Source organism: Oxyura jamaicensis, chromosome Z, assembly GCF_011077185.1.
Source record: "Oxyura jamaicensis isolate SHBP4307 breed ruddy duck chromosome Z, BPBGC_Ojam_1.0, whole genome shotgun sequence".
In the NCBI taxonomy this organism is placed as follows: domain Eukaryota; kingdom Metazoa; phylum Chordata; class Aves; order Anseriformes; family Anatidae; genus Oxyura; species Oxyura jamaicensis.
The window spans coordinates 43305322-43323070 of NC_048926.1; the positions used below are offsets into that span (position 1 = coordinate 43305322).

The 17749-nt window shown below is 36.4% G+C and overlaps 1 protein-coding gene across 7 annotated transcripts in view; it reads left to right on the forward strand.

Annotated features, from left to right (window-relative positions):
- Nucleotides 1–17749, forward strand: part of NTRK2 (neurotrophic receptor tyrosine kinase 2) — a 209245-nt gene that overhangs the window by 20793 nt on the left and 170703 nt on the right. For all 7 annotated transcript variants that reach the window (XM_035310587.1, XM_035310586.1, XM_035310589.1 and 4 more), the window contains exons 4-5: nucleotides 3616–3684; nucleotides 7245–7399. In XM_035310587.1, the coding sequence (XP_035166478.1) occupies nucleotides 3616–3684; nucleotides 7245–7399 (224 nt within the window). The remainder of the gene's footprint in view (nucleotides 1–3615; nucleotides 3685–7244; nucleotides 7400–17749) is intronic.

Genomic DNA, 17749 nt, shown 5'->3' on the forward strand with positions numbered 1-17749 from the left:
CACACTAAAATGTTCCTAAAAGCCCCAGTGAATCAGTGCTTGTTGTCATCAGCAGTAAAACTTCTGTTGACAGCACTGAGAATGAGGTGTAGCCCCCATTTTGGTTGGGACAATGAAGACTGTTAAGATCTGCAATCGTTTTACTTTGTCAGAGTAACCTGTACAGGTCTTTGAGAAGTCTTGTGCTTTATTTTAAAACAGTAGTATGTTATTATCCTATAAAGAAAACCAAAACCACAAACATTTTCCTAAAGAATGAGGAAGCTCTATAAACTTTAGTTTTGCTGGTGACACTACTGCAGTTTTCTCTTTCTTACATGAAAAGTCTTTTGATATAGCTAAGGAGCTTTATGATATAAATGTACCATTTATATTCTGAATCATATAAAAATATCAGATTGTAAGGAACTTACTAATACACATTTCCCTAAGCCCTTTTTGTCATTATATTCTTTTCTTGGCCAAACTTCTGTAGCCCAAATATCTTTCTAGAGTTATGTATGATGAGAAGACTTGAGTTATAATATAAAAATCAGGAAGAGAATGCTTTAATAGGTGTTACTTAAATGGAATTAATAGTCTTGCTCATCTAATTCTGGTATTCTCATTGACCTTAGATTCAAATTAGTCAACAGTCACATTTAACAAGCTATTAAACAGTCCTAGTTTGGTAGTGCAGTAATTTATAAGTTTATCTGCTGCTAACAGTAATTTTAATGGACTTGTGTAATACACATACATGGTATTCTGTCAGTGCCTTTAAAACATAGAAATAGATTTCACAGAAAGTGTCTTTTTCCTAAAATGTTAAAAAAAGAGCAATAATTGTGTGCCAGACTGTGTATAATTGCATGGATGAATCATAGATTTGTGTGCAATGTATACATAAAACTCTAGGTGTTAAGATATAATTGTGTGTATACAAAGTTTAGGAAAAGCAGACAAATGAAACTGTTTGAGACCTAGCTGCAGATTTTCCCAAGTGTGCACACAGGGCTGGCTCCAGCCATAGGCAGATCATGCAGCTGCCTGTGGAGGGAGACTGAGTGTAGCAGAATGACCATTTCTTCACCACTTCTCCCTGGTTTTCCTTTTATCTGTTCCCTCTCCTTCTTGTCTCATCTTGCCAGGAGTCTTATAGACAGTATAGTGTCTCAATGACATTGCAATGTAGATCTGCACAAGTGTTGCCAGCTTTGTGGATATTTATGCAGCTTCTTGGGCTGCTCTTGCATTGCCTGAATTGCCACAACTTTCATTTAACTGTATAATGGCTAGCTAGTCTTAAGTAAGCTTGATATTTGTATGTAAAATACAGTTGTGCTTTTGACTGAACTCAGGTCCTGTTTTTAGGTGTAGCCAGACTCTGCACCCCAGAGGACCTTTTTTTTTTTTTTCTTTTTTTTTTTTTGAGTCTTTAGGACCCCAGACTGACCTTCTCTGGCTGATCTTTTTGTGTGTAGTAGAATTAGGCAACTAATTTATATTCTCCTTCCATGGAAGTGGAAGTTAAGTCCTTAACTGCTCCATAATAAGCCTGGTACGGATTTATTTTTTTTTTTTTACTTAACATTAAAGAGACCACAGAGGGTATCTTTATAATCAGTATAAAGTGCTCAGATTATGAAACAAAGAACCAACCCTAAAACAGTAAATTTACTGTCAAAGTATTATTTAAAATGCTAAATCTATAATGGTGTCTGAACAATTTCTGTTGAATTACTTGTCAATTTAAGACACTAAACTAGATGGAAGAAAAGACTACAGTCTTGGAATTACTAAATGTATTAATCCATGACAAAGAATATAAGCACAAGGTTTACTTTTGTTACTCTTTGTACTGCTTCTTACATATTTTTTTTCTGGTATGTATGAAGTACAGCTGGTAAGAGTCTGAAAATACAATTGAAGTTACTGAGATTTTTTTTATTTTTATTTTTTCAAAACTGGATTAGTTAAACAGTTTGTATGACATTAAATGGCTTCAGCTAGATAGAGATTTTCCTGAGGAATCCATTGTATGGTGATTAGGTCCTCTTGGTATGGATGTACAGGGTCGTCTGCTTTGTGTGAACCCAGAGTCAAACCTGGTCCTCACATGACCTGGAATATATTGCCTCCCACTAAAGTAGTGAACTGCCTGTGCACCTGCCTGTTGGAAAGGCATGTGCTGCTTAGCAGTGCCAGAACTAGAAGGGTTTTCCTGCATGGCGAGTGAAGAGCTGCCCATGGAATGGTGAGATTTAACTTGGTTCATGTTGCCTCATTGCTAGAGAGAAAGCCCAAGGCCACATGAAGATTTAACTTTTCTCTTTCAGCCTCAAAACTTAAAGTTTCTGCTTATTAGGGAAAATATCATAGTGACATTTTTTACTTAAACATGACTTCTTAAGTCATATGTGTAAATTGTATGTTAATTTTGATATACCTGATAAGGGTCCACCTGCATCTGCCGTAGGACAGGCAAAATCATATGACAAAGAAATAATAGCTCACCTATTTTGTTGTCCAACATTTGAACCACACAATTTGTAAACTTCAGGCTGTTGTTTGCTAGAAGGAATCAACAAAGAAGTATGGTAAATAAAATCTCATAAAAATTCTCTTCTGAATGTTTATTGAACATTCTACAAACATTCTCATGTCCTTGTAATTTCTCAGAAAATTATCTTGTACTCAGAAATCAAGGACTGAAAGTTTGGGAAGTAAACACTGTGTTCTTTAGTCAGGGAAAAAAAAAAAAAAAAAAAAAAAAAGTCTAATCTTTGGTTTTAAATGTAATGCAACTATAACTATGGAGCCCCTATGGCGCCTTTATAATACCACATAAAACTCATGTGGTATTTTGGCTCAGAACACTGATTTACACTGTAGTGCTGGCAGTTTTACAGCTTGCTGCTCTTACTGTCTTTAATTGATGGACTGATAAGACTATAGAAAAACATTATTTTGGGTTGGGGTGGAGAAAGCAATTTTGTAAGCCTGGGAGGGGAGGAGTATTTCTGAATCAGATGAACAATTCCTTGCATAATGGGAAAGGACCTTTCACTTAATTACCACTGGAAACCGTAAGTGCTTAATTGACATAAAAAAGCCCAATATAGGCATTTTACAGTTTTCCTTTTGATCTTCCATGTGGGTGCATATTGTACATGCAATTTGAAAAGAATAACTAAAAGGCTCAGATGTGGATGTGTGCTAGCATGTGAGAAGGGCTTATGTGAGTACAGAGTATGGTGCAGCATCAAAGAAAGGGATACACCCATTTCACTTATGAATAAATTGAGCATGTAATTAACACCTGGACTTGACAAAATACTTTTGAAACACAATTAAATCTACTGCTTTTCTGCAATGAACAGAAGTGCTAAAAGTGAAAATATTGACCCCTGCTGAGTTTGATTTTGAATGTATATGACTTCAGATACAGACTAAATTCAAATGCTTGAAACCAATCAAACCATAAAGAGAGACTTAGCACCATTTCTTTCCAACTGTAGTCAAAGAAGTAAGGTTTTTTTGAGCTGGTTTGAGTTCTTGGTCATTTAAAGAGACACAAAATCCAGTTTAAGAAGAAGCAATCCTAATTAATGTAATCTTTCTCTTTTCCTGCAGCAATTTATCCAGAAACAAGCTCTCAAGTTTGTCCAAGAAACCTTTTCGCCATCTGGGTTTGTCTGATCTGTAAGTTACCATTTCTTAAAATAAAGATTATTTGTGGCTAGAATGAAAGAACAAGTCTTTGAAGTTTGCTCTGTTGAAGGTAGATGTCCATCAATGATTAGGAATGAAGTTCAGATGCAAAGAAAGCAGCAATGCCAGAGATCTAAATACAGAGAGATTCATTCCAGGGCTTCGGGGTGGTTAGGTGTATGTTTTAAAACAAATTTGCAGGTTGAAATAGCCTCTTACTTCCAGCTTTAAAATATTTTTATTATGAGATTGCTTCACACAAAATGACTGGTGTTTCTATTAAATATTTAAGCTAGTAAAAACACTGCTATCTCCAAATCTTCAAATGAAGACTCTGTCTTAAATTCTTACATTGTATTGGCCCCTCAGCTGCTATCATTGCGGTAGATTATTGAAGAATATTTTTACTTTCTTTTTGAGTTACATTGTACCTTATAAAGCGATTTGCTAATGAAGCATTCACAAACATATAGTTTTTGATTGTTTCAATATTATATTTTTATACTCTGCTATTTCAAGCAGATATTCTCTATTGGTGTACATTCCATAATTTTGTAGTTAAACAATAAAAAAGGAGATAAAAGGATGTAACGCCTAGATGGCAGGTATTGTATTTGTCTCTTTTGTTAAATTTGGGTATTGCAGGAAAGGCAGTCTGCAAATGACTTTGCAACTGGGGGTATTGACACAGATCATAAAGAAGGCAGAAGCTGTCTTTTGTACAATGTTTTGATTAATGGTTCTCCACAGTGATTTCTCTGAGAAAATTTCTAATGCCTGGAGTTGTGTTACTATGAAAAAATAAAATAAAATAAAATAAAATAAAATAAAATAAAATAAAATAAAATAAAATAAAATAAAGGTCATCTTTTGCAGTCTTTACATAGGACTGCAGAGAGCATGCAGAAGCTTGGGTAGGGTTGGGGCTGCAGAACAGAGAGAGTCTGCTCTACTGGAGCTCAAAGCAGGGTCAAGAATTTGCCTGAATGCCAGTCCAAGAACTGCAGCACCAGCCTAGGAATTCTGAACTTCTTCTGGTGGATTTCAGCCTGTAAGAAATGAAGTGAGTAAATTCTAGTGCATCAAAAAGAGGTTATGCCCCTTAGGTATGTTTTGTTGATAATTAAGTTGGTATAATCACTTTCTTTACAGCCCAGGGAACATTGCTGGCTGGAATTTTCTTTCGTAACTTGGCTGTTGCTGAGTACACTGATGGAAAGACTAGGTAGTTGCAGAGCGCTCCCAATGCTGTATGCCCTGCATAGGCCTGTTGCTGCTGAAGTCCCTTATCTAGTCTCTGCCAGAAGCCACTGTTAGTGTGTATTTGTCTGTAACTTATATGTTTCTAGTTGTCATGACCTCAAAGAAAAAAGATGAAAGACTTAGACTAGTGCACAGTATGCATTGATTAGGCTTTTCCTAACAGTTCTAATCAGCTAGTGAAGAAATAGGATCATTTTTGCCCCCCTGGTGTGTGGAACTGTGATGGTGGATGCTTGAACCTCTCCATCTCAGCTGAACTTTCTTTTAGGTTGTCAGTGGAGTGAGAGCTTGCAGAGATTTTGAAGGAGAACAAAGTCAGTGTTGCTTTGTTCATAACTGTTGAGTGAGATGACTCAATAAATGTAGGGGAAAGAAAAAGGGGGAAAAATTAGAGCATGAAAGATGGAAAAACAGTGGTAAGACTATTATCAGTTCAACTATTCTGTTGATGAATAGATAATACACAGGTGGAAAGTCACAATGAGGAGGGTTAAGAGAGTTGGAAGGGGAATCTGAGAGGGAAGGATGCCATAAATAGGAACTGAGGAGCTAGCTCTAAATCTGAAAAACAAGTATCCTGTTGTTAGCACACTTGTAAATCAAAACATAAATAGATTAAAAGTTCACGTTAGGGTGAAGTAGGACATATTCACCAGATACTGTAGAGAAGGAGATGCTGCTTTGAAAGGCTTCTTCTTTTAGAGCAAGCTGTAGCTGCACCTGTAAAATTACAGCAAACAAGATAAAGACATGTAATTTCCCTCTACTAGGTCAGATCTTTTCTTTCACACAAGCATGTGTGGAGGGCCATCATACCTCTAGAAAGCATCCAGCATGCTGTCTATGATATGCCTAGCTCCACTGATGGGTTTAGTACAAAATAAAACAGTGGAAGAAAAGGACTGCTCAGTCACTGGTTAAGGGAAAATTTTCTCTTAAAGAAAAGTTAAATGATGAAACAGAAGATGAGACATAAATCTTGTTGTTTGAAAAATGCATATTGTAGGTTTTGGCTCAAGGGATCCTAATATTCATACTCTTGTGTTGCGCAAGCAAACCTTATCCACACAGTAGTGCTGTGGAAGTCCAGCTCAGCTGATGACTGCTGTGAAAACAAATTGCTCTTAAAAGACTTGCAAGGATGATTCCTGCAGATTTTTATCCTCAAAGAACTACAGATGACTTTTGGGGTAACAGGTTACAGCTCTGAGAACCTGAGCATTTCATGATTTGCACACTTCACATCCTCAGGAGACATCCTCCTGTTCAAGCACAGATACAGTGAACAACTTGAGGTTGTTTCTGTACATCAAAAATACCTGTGAAATTCTGTTAAGAACAATTGTGCTCCTTGTAAAGAGATACCTCAAACAGTCATTCACAGAGACTTTATTGGATCTCATCTGTGAGATCACTGTGACTGTCATCTTTGATCTGTTCCTATAGGAGAAAAAATCATACTGGGTCACTTCTTCTGTAGCTATTGGGATGTTTCTGTTCATATTTCAGTTTGCCTGTATTGCATTACATAGTTGTGTAGAATTTAGTAAGTTTGCTAACCTGTGGTTTAATTTCTGTACAGCATACTTTATACCTAGATTATTCTAAACATTTCTACTTCAGGGACATTTTTCTGATAGGATTTCATCATAACATTTCTTAGGGTTTTTACTGTGAGTTTTTCTGGTGGTGTAATGGATGTACCTTTAAGGTTCGGTAAATTCCTTTGTTATGATTAGAGTTCTTTAGAGTTTGTCTCTAATACATGACTGACTCGCCACGGAATTTACCTACTTCACCTAAGAGTATTAAACCCTGTTTAACCTGAGCAGAGTGCCAACCATAGAATCACTTTGGTTGAAGAAGACCTCTAAGATCATCAAGTCAAAGAAATTCTGGTCTCAGCTTAAGTGTTATGAAAAAAAAAAAAAACGGAACTTCTGAAGGAAAATCAAATTCTCCATTTGCTCCCGATTTTCACCAGTGGATTTGAGATAGTAGTTGAACCCCCTGTGTGATCTCTCAGATCTATGGCAGCCTGGATTCTCGGTGCAAGTAGTGCTTAATTCTCTTCAAGGAAACAGTTACTTACTTGCAGCTTGCATTGCAGCGAGGTCCTTACTTTTCTTAACTAATGAGTTCAATTTCTACTTTGACCCAGCTGAGACCTTTGAGCTCTCTTGCCCCTCAGTTTTTTCTACATGCATGATACATTCTACTTTCTTTCTTTCTTTATATATATATATATATATACATACACACACACATATATATATTTTTTTCTGTAGGATATTGGTGGATAACCCATTCAAGTGTTCCTGTGAAATTATGTGGATCAAGAAATTTCAAGAGACCAAGTTTTACACAGAAACTCAGGATTTATATTGTTTGGATGACAACAACAAGAGGACAGCCTTGATGGATATGAAGGTCCCAAACTGCGGTAATATTCTTTTAACATAAATTTACTGCTAAATTATTGTAAGACAGGAAAATCAAACTTATTTTACAAGATAACATTCAGGATGATGACAGCACTACTAAAGGAAAAGGCTATAGGGGAGTTATTAACCAGTCGGTGACTGTCTCTCATCCCATATGGAATAACTCTGGGAGCTTCACGTACAGCATTTTTTTTCCCTTGATCTTTGAAAAATGCACTATTATTCAAGTGCAGGAAAACAGAGCATGAATTATAAATAACACACAAGAATTATATGAAAAGTATGTGCTTTTGTTAAACTAAATATTAATACTTCCAAGCTGAACAGACACGAAATTCTTCTTCCTTGATTTTTTTTAAGCTATTTGAGGTTAATGAAATCTTTACTTTCCTTCAATGTTACAAACTCTTGTACTAGACAGAGGAGGAAAATTCAGAAAAAACTGACTGCTAACAGCAACAAATTGGGGAATAGCTCTGCTACACAATTAAAATCTACTGAGTTCACCCATATAACTCATGCAAAAGAGTCATTGCAAACTTAGGTCTGTAATATTTTGCAACATATTGTTTTCAGTTAGCTTATGTGGATTTTGAGATAGTGGGAAAATGTCACAACAAGATCATCCCTGTGCTTTGCTTCCCATTTATGGGGCAGCTGGAGAGTGGTTTCACCCACCATATGAAGAGATATATTTTCTTCTGTGGATGAGGGACAGAGTCTGGGTGTTTCTGACATGACATGGGACCTGCCGAAGTCTGGAGTTTTTGCTTTCCACTATCCATTGAGCATTCTTTTCTTGACTGTGTGTTTGGTGGGTGCAGCACACTCTGATAGCAGCTGCCAGCAAGGAACAGCCATGGCAGAGCCATGCTGCAGACTTTAACACATGCTGCCTTCAATGGTGGTAATGTGTGTCATGGCCATATACCATTGCATTAATCTTGTATCATGCATCCTGCTAGGGCCAGGTGTCTTGACATATTCAGGACAAAAGTCATGATAGTGTCTGATGGGATGAAAGATAACATTCAACTTGTTCAGGGGGTCTTGTGTGCTGCAGGGTCTGCTTTACCTGAAATGAGAGATGATACCAACTCCAGCTAAATGGAACCAAGCCCCAGTCTCAGCTTGATGGAGTAGAAAGTAGATTAATCTGCTGGATATAGAAAGGTCTCCTGCAGGATTGCAGTCAATTGGTATGAAATAAGAACCACAGAATAGTCTCTCATAACATAGTTGGCTGGCATATCTAGAAGCTGCCAGGCAGATAGGATTTTCCTTTGAAAACTTTGGTGCTAAATACCCAGGATTAAGCCTGAGACATTTCTTTCTTCTGGTTCTTGGCCATCTGCAGTTGCAATAGATTTGGCACTGACCTGTTGATACTATGTAGACGTGTGTGCACATGTGCACATCATGTGGGCACATCTTGACTAAAATACGTGCCATGAGAAGGAAATGTAGTACTTCCAAACAGAGGAGGAAGAAGAGAAGGAAATGTGAGAATATATGACATTCAGATGTGAAATTTGCATATGGCAAATTTTGCATTCTGCTGAAGATTTTTATGGATATCCACAGAGGTCTGCAAATGATTCACACTCTTGGCTTAATGTTGGTTTACAGGGTGTGAGTTTTGCTAGATCTTATACACCTGTATTTTTCCTTTATTTTCCCTTCTCTTTTATTTATTTTTTAATCTTAATTTACTTTTTTTTTTTTTTTTTTCAATATGAACTAATTCAGGACATAGTTTTTTAAAAAAGGTGACAACACTGCCATTTCCCAGGCACAGAATAGGGAATCCCAGGTGAGGAGCAATAACAGTCTTCATGACCATGGCCTGTGTTCTGAAAGGTCCACTGCATGGCTGTTCATTTCGGTATCTTTGCAGATACTTTTTTTTCTGTGTTTAAAAGCACAAGACAATTAAAAACAAAACAAAACAAACAAACAAACAAAAAATGGTGTAATTAATTTATTTAATTTCTGGCACTGTTTGATAGGCTAGTAAGTAGAACTGAAATAGATGAAGAATTCAGCTTTTGACAAGTGTTATTTACAGTCATTGATTTTTGTTTGTTTGTTTGTTTTGTTTTCCTGTGAACTACATGACCCTTTGGTGTCAAGAGAATTTTTTTAGGCATGCATATTTTGAATTTTGTTAATAAAACGTTTTCCATTTTTCTCCACGAATAAAAGGGTTTAATCCCTTCACTCTGGTTTGTTATTTTATTTTTTATTTTTTTGATTTAGGAACTGAGCTAATATGCTCTTTATTTGTGTGTGTGTGTGTGTGTGTGCAGGTGTTATTAATTACTTCATGATATTATACTAAGTGGCTGGTACAGTATGTGGTAAATGTCTTGGTAATAGGACATCTCGCTACTGTGTGCTGTTAATAACCTCTTGCTGGGAAGTTGGAAGAGACCACTGTGGTTTCTTGATCACAAGGCTCTGGTTTGTAGATAATTGATGTGAAAATTAGCAAAGTTCTGTGGTACTTTACTTATTGTTTATATGGTGGAAATGTTCATTAATGTGCTGATTAAAGGCTGGTTGCAATTTAGATGCCATCAAATTTGTGATTTCTTTTCTTGAGGTTTAAAATCAGGTATGCTGACTCACTAGAAGATCATTTCCAGCTGCAGCAGTAAATTCAGTTTTAAATCAGACCTATTTATTATATGGAAAGTTTTTATCTACTACTACAGTAGTTTTAGTAAAGCTTTGGGCATAGAGATTTGGTAGTGTTTGGTTCTTCTGTTTTTGCCGCATTTGCTGATTGTCCATATAACATTGACTGCATTGCTGCCTAGACCATCATTTTGTTTTGTTTTGGGTTGGGTTGTTTCCACCTGGTAAATTGTATTAGAAAATCTAGAATGTGAAATAAATAAGTAAATAGTTGGGTCTCGTTACTACTTCTGTAAGTGATGGCTGCAATTGCAACTGGTGTGTTAAGTCTGTGGAAACAAGACATGTTCCATGTGTGGGGTAAAATCACTTGAAAGTCTATCTGTTTGCACATCACCTGGAGCTCACTGAGTGCTAGGGAGGCAAAAACAGGTTCTTTGAAACTGATTATTAAGGTGTCGGTTTCTCTCCCTGGTAAATATTCGATCATTTGGCTGTTGTTGAATTCACTGATACTGGAGATGTCTTTTTTTTTTTCTTGTGTTTTTGGGAGAGGCATGGCATCGACAGCTGTATTTGCATTCCCATATGGACTTTTTTGTTGCTCTGTATCTCAATCTGGTAATGTTGTTTTCCCTTATGTGGCCAGTTTAGTTAATCAGATAGATTGTTTCATATATGCTGGTGTGGGGCTTGATCTGTCTTTCAGTTTTGTTTATCCTACCAGCGTTGTGTGCTTATTTATCATATGTTGTCTCTGCAGATGTTTTCTGTCTGTCATTGGTCATACATGCTAGCTAAAGTACACCAAACAAAGTGGCAAATTATTCTCATGTACCAATTTGTTGTGCATATAGCAAACGTGCAGACTGGCTATTTGTTTATAAATGCAGAAATTTCGTCTGACCTAGGACATGATTTTATGACTGCTATTTTTTTTTCTGCCTCTTCCCTTGAGGTACTGTAAGGAGTGGGTGTTGATCTTTTAGTTTAGTGCTGCTTCTTGTACGTAACTAACAGAATTTTAGAAGTCATTGTTATAATATAGAGTTACAACATACAGAAATGGGTTGTCCATTTCTTGCTCTGTTGGAAAAGCCATGACATTTTTACAGGCAACTGTTTGGATGATTATAAATGGACTGGACTGGGTCTGGCTTCATTTTAGCCTCTTTCTGGGGGTAGATTTTTGTCCTAGAGGTAAATAAATAAAAGAAATATCAGATTGGAGGCAGGCAGTTATAAATTCTAAGGGGGGGTAGTGGGGGGGGGAGAAGGCAAACTGAAGGATTGACAGGTTTATTTCTTTGAATTTACAGAAAAGATTTGTAGTATTTGTGAGTCAATAAAATAAGCATTAGTTCTTAGGCAGTCACAGTACAATGCAGTCTAAAACCACAAGCAAAGGCATAATCCAGTGGGTGTTGACATCTTTTTCCATTATCAGTCAGAATTCACAGATAAGAGTATCAGGAAGAGATTATTACAAGCAGAATGAAGTGAGTTTAAAAAAAAGCCTTAAACATTCTCCATGTTTACCTTTCAGAATATTCATGGGCTCTCCAGCCTGTGTTGTTTATTTTGGCTCAAGAAGTAGATGTTATACATGATGTATGGTGGCAAACTGTTATTTTCTCTGTAAGAGTTTTAATTCTTATCTGTGATCATGGACTGCATTTTTTTTTTTTTTTTTTTTTTATAAGTGTTTTGACAGTAGTAGGGTTTCACTGTTGCTCTAAAGTTGAGTTAGAATTTTCCTAACTTAAATAATTTTCCTTATTCTAGCTTTTCAGGGAAAATAAGCAATAATTTATGGATATTTGTAAAGGCAACAGGAATCTCATTTTCAAAGACATGTATATAACTTACTCATGAGTGTGCAGACTTTGATTTGTTCCTGAAGCGACCATTAACTTTCATACAGATGTCTAGACATATGCTATGCAAATTAGGGCTTCTGAATGATGTTAGTTGAATATATGCAGTGTATGTGAACATGTCATTTTCAAAAAAAAAAAAAAAAAAAAAGCAGAATTTCATTTTGTAATACTGATTTAATTTCTTCATGAACTTGAATGAAGTAAGTTTATAATACAAAGCTGGTTAGAAATATAAAGTGGTGGAACAATACCTAAGGAAACGAAGTGTTTCTTGACCATTCAGGTATTGATCCTGAACTAAATGCATTGTACACATTTACCAAGTTATTCTTTGTGCCTGACTTGGCACATCTGCATAAGTGTGGAGTACTGATCCAATGAGGGAGAAAGGCAATATGGCTATTGGCTGTAGGTATTCCTACTTTGTTCTTGTGATGTAACTTGTGATGAAGACTGAAAACCATATTGCATAGAAAAGACTTTTTCACTTAAAAAATTGAGACAATTCATGAAGACATCCCTTCAGCCATATGCAAACTTGGTATCAAAGTGAAACCCATAATTTTACTTATTTATGTCATTCTCTGAAAATGTTTCTGTTTCAGGGTCATGCATTCATCATGTTGCAATATTTGATACATTAGCATTATTTTCTAGACACACATAGAATTCTCCAGATAAACCTACAGGAATTGCAACCACATTCTTTGCACTGAGAGAATAAGAAGCCATTTGTTAAAGGTTTGCATAAGCTAGTTTAAACCTGATTAACTTGCATTACAAAGGCTGTTTAGCTCAGTTCATCTATTAAACTTGTGGCTGCTGTATTCACCCCAACTACACTGAACGTATTTGGTTTTCTTTTGAAAGTTGATGTGGATAAACTGAAGCTTAAATACCAGTTGAGAACAATTTTTCCAGACGTAATTTAATTTCCTTAATCATTCAGGGAGTTTCGAGACAAAACATGGCTGGAGACGGCTAGCTAGGGAAGTGGTGATGAGATTAGCAGCCTCTACAGAAATATATAATCTGAAAATTCTTGCAGGCAATCTTGATATTAATACTGGGGACAATGTCAGTTAAAGGGTTAGGGTGCTGCAAGATCCTTTCTTAATGAGTACCCTTCTGCTAGAACCCACACCAGGCCTAGTGACATGGAGGAGCCTGGGCAGAAGTTCCAGAGCTGAAATAGCTAAAGAAGCCTTGGACACATAGCTCGTGGGCCTTCCATCTGGTCTGAAAACTCAGCAGCAAGCTTCAAAGCATCTGTACAGGTTGAGTGCAGAAGATGGGTCTCTATCCATGTGAACATGTTCTGGTACAGAGCAGGTGGTGGTTTTTTGCCTGCCTAGCTTTCACGATGGCATTTGAAGCACTGTCTGAAATGTACAGACAGTACGGCTGTGCACCCTGAACATTCTGCGGAGGTAATCTTCTGTAATCGTGGAGATGGGTTAGCAAGTTTTGTGTTCTTCATGGTAGCACAAGCAGGCTCTACTTGCAGAATTTTTCTTCTAGTGATAATTTCAGTTAACCAGGGAGTGATGGAGTGCATAAAGGCAAAATAAGGGTGTGTTGGCTCTGGGAAAGCATACTTTAAATAATCATCATCTTCCGGTAGAGGCTGTACTTGTTTAATTATTTTCTGTAAAAGTTCCCAGCTGAATGTGACAATCAGGCATGTCATGATTGGAGGCAGATGTCTCTTAATATTTTAACATATTTGGGTGGCTCAGTGAGCTGCCACATCACTCATTCTGCTTCTCTGCAGAAAGACATTCCTCCATAGACTGACAAGGTGGGTGTCGTGAGTATCAGATCTGTCGCGGTACGAAAGAGAGCAGGACTTTTAAGAAGGTATACTGAGGCAGCAAGTACATCTAGTGAGACGTAGTCTGAAGTGACCTTGTTCAGTGTGCACATGCCTTGCAGCTGCTCATTAGGAAATGCTAAAGGAATGGGAAAGTCCTAAACTGAGAGCAGAAGGACTCTTCTCAAGGCATTGTCAAGGACCTTCTACATTTGGACCCAGTCTCTCTCAACGGTAGGAATTCATGCCTTTCTTTTCAAAAAGGCATAACAAGAGTTCCTGTTTTTATTTGATTTTACTTAAAAGAAAAAGAAAATAGTGGCCACTTGAGGGGATTTTGTAACCCTACTCTGGATTCAGCAGAATCTAACCTACTAATTCAGAGATAATGTTCTCACCACCAACCTGTATAGTATATGAGACTCTTCTAGTTTAACCCTGTCAGACCTATGCAAAATACCATAGTCAATATGGAAAATACATACTAAGATTTTCTGTGTTTCTTGGAGGGCATATCTCTGTTCAGTGCTTTATTTAGTGGTTGTATATTCTCCTCAAGAGCTAAAGAGGTTTTTGTCTGGGACAGTTTCTGTAGTTTACATTGACACTCAGTGCATATACTGTGGAAATAAAATAGTGAAAAGGGCCATAATCCAGGATTCCTTCTCCTTCTTTCACCTTACCTTTTAGATTAGTGCCTTTACTCTTCATTTTAATCTGTGTTCTGTACAATAGGAAAATTACAATGGAGAAATTACAGTGGAGAAATGCCTGATGGCTAGAACAGTGAAGCAGAAAGATGCAGGCTTCTCTACCCTCTGCTAGCTGAAATAACGTTTTGTATGTGTTTCTCATTTCTTCTGATTCTGTATTTTGTTTGATTTATATATAAATACATATACACATATATATGTATATTCACTGAAAATGGCTGGGGTCATCTTGGAATAGCTTCTGTGAGATTTCTACAAGTATTTTTATGTATTGAACATTTTGATTCTGGGGTAGTAATGCAACAGGAAATTGAAATAATGATTTATGTTTCTTCATGTTTTGCATATGACCTTTTGCACTGTCCTTTTTACAGTGCTCTAAAGATGCAGTCAGGCTGATTTTTGGCCCTGTGATTCTGCAGACTTTGGTGGAAACATGCCCACTTACCCCAGGGCTGAAATTTGGCTTGGAGCTTGTTGGCTGCAGATAGTTGCTAAGTGAAACACAGGAGGTGAATCACATACCCAACAGCTCCTAGTTTTATAGCTGGAATTACTAGACAACTTGTTGTGTTGCTTTTTTTAAACCCATAAAAGGCCATAGGAAAAGACTTTTAGAATTTGTAGACATTCCTGTATTTTCAAACAAGACAGAATTTTAATGGAATTATATGAGAAAATCTTTTTTTTTTTTTTTATATGTCATGTATTGTAAAAAATGTGTTTAGAGACAGTAAGGTCTCTGAAACTTGCAGATCCATGTGCACAGGTCTTAACAAATTGCATTGTCAACCATCCTGCTTTCAGGTTCTAGACAGCTCAAGTAGTGGATGTTACTAAGCTGTAGTGTAGTGCTATAATAGTTGAATACTTTCTCCCTAGAGAGAAAAAGCAAAAGCAGGGGAGCCAAGAAACTTAGACTGTGTTTAAAACTTATGCGAAGTAAGCAGACTAGATTTGGGACACTGTATCTTATGAATCATAAAAAGATATTTTATAAATCAGTGGTTCTGCCTTTACATGCTTCAGTTTGATAGATGGTTGCTGGCCTTAACATTAATTTAATCATTCTGGGTCTGATATATTTATTAAAAAAATGATTAAGGATTTAAGATAAGGATTAATATGACCTTATGGAAATTCAGATGCAGTTGTCTAGTTATGAGGACAAAATGTCTTTTTTTTTTTTTTTTTTTTTTTTTTTGGAAACTGTTTGTTCTTACCACAGAACAGGTTGACCTGCAAAAATGTGCCAAGCTAAAAAGAGATGTCATGGGCCACATTAAAAACCACTTAGTGACAAGGCATTATGGCTAGACTCGTGGGAGTTTGTAGACAGGCTGATGAAAATCAGGGGTTTAATGTGCAGAGGAGGGCATAAATTAATGTAATATTGAATTATAGTGTTCTCTCAGGTACTCATTTCTTCATCATGTCATTTTTTATGTATTAGTGATGGTAACTGATCATATTGAGAAAACTTTTTGATTAAGGTTTTCAGGCAGATGAAGAAATCTTAGAACTGAATAGATGAACAATGAAACTGAAAAACTCAATCTGTAAATAATTTTGTAAAAAATTTTGTAACTGTTAAGATAGTTAACTGGTGAAGCAACATCTTGGGTGCAATGGTAAAATTGTTTCTCCTTGCTTACAACACTGTTCTTCTAGAAGTTGCTGTAGTACACTGTCTAGAATATGAACTTGGTGCTGAGTTGAGCTGCTGACCATGACTTGCATTAATACTCATTTGTTTCTTAATTAGATAATACACTTCTTTTGACAGATGCAGTGACTGCTTGGCTCTACCAAAACTGGTATAACTTTTCTGTAGAAAGTAGTAAGTAGCAGCATGAGGTCCTTGAAAGCTGTAGGAATTTAGACATGTTCTTTTTATTAATTGCCATTGACAGTTGTGTAGCCGAATGCTGTTGTAACCTTTGAAAATTTTAGCCAAAATATTTGGTTTTGTGATTGTTGAATGCCCCAGCTGTGCACTCTGAATATATGAGTTATTCCCTAGTTATTCTTCACAGTTCCACTTTAACTGGGCCTCAGGCCACTGATTTGCACTGGTTTGAAGGTAAACAGGTCCCCCTTTCTTAAGGGAGGGTTTGTTCCTTCTGAAGCCTGACATGTTACTTAGGGAGACTCACTGGACATAAATGAGTCCCACCTGCTTACCTGTTTTGACCCATTTGTATGGGGTGAGTGGAACTAACTATTTATTCTAATCCAGTTACTTATTCCCTGTAATAAAATGTTATCAATTTCAATATGAAAACAGATTTTCTCTGTATGTATAGGTATACAATAGTCATACCTGTACATAATGAAACATATAGATTTTAGTGTACCTTTGCTATCCATCCATTAAACTCAACATTACAATTTTAAATCCTCAATAGCAAGTACAGTTCTCCTATTTTTTTGAGAGATTGGAAAGATTTGAATAGATATTAAAAAGAAAAAAGGCATGATAAAAATAAATAAAATAGAGTGATCTTAAGAAGAACGAACTTTATTTCTGTCCCCTTAGAACACTTTAAGAGAAGTTTTACACTTAAAGTTAGGACAGCACTCAATGAATTTGAAATACAGAAACAAAATTCAGAGATGGCAAAATGGAATGCTTTTGCATACAATCTGGACAGTACACCTCTGAAACTCATTGTTGTAGAAATCTATTAAGGCTAAGAACAGAACAAACTTAATAACAATAATAATAATAAAAATCAGATACTAGCAGGGTTATTACTGATATCCAGAATTATAATAATTAATGCTATCAAAGTTTGAAAGAAATACTATGTTTCAAGCTTTGGGGTATAGGCTAATCTCTGTCTGACAGATATCAGGATGAAACTTGTGGGAAGATGATGTCATGTCTACCTTGTGTGGGCTGTTGTGGTAGTCTAAACTCACTGTGCTGGCAGTATACAAAACCATTTGAATCTGTTGTGTGGTTGCTTGCATTGATTGCTATATACGAAGTTCTTTTAAATGAGCATCTATATTAACATAAGTGATAGTCATCTAAAACACCATGTTTAGCCAAAGTAAGTTAGGAATAATTGTAGCATGGCTGAATATCTCTGTAGTAATGTAGGTGTCAAAATGCTACCGTCTCTTATAAATGGTATCACACTACTCTGAGTACACATACTGAGCATGTGTACTAAGTGTACACTAATGTGTATTTACCTGTGGAGTAGTCTGAGTGCCACCTGAAAATAAAGACAGAATGACATTGATGAACAAAAGTTCACCATCTCAAGATATTCAACTAACAAAAATGTATCC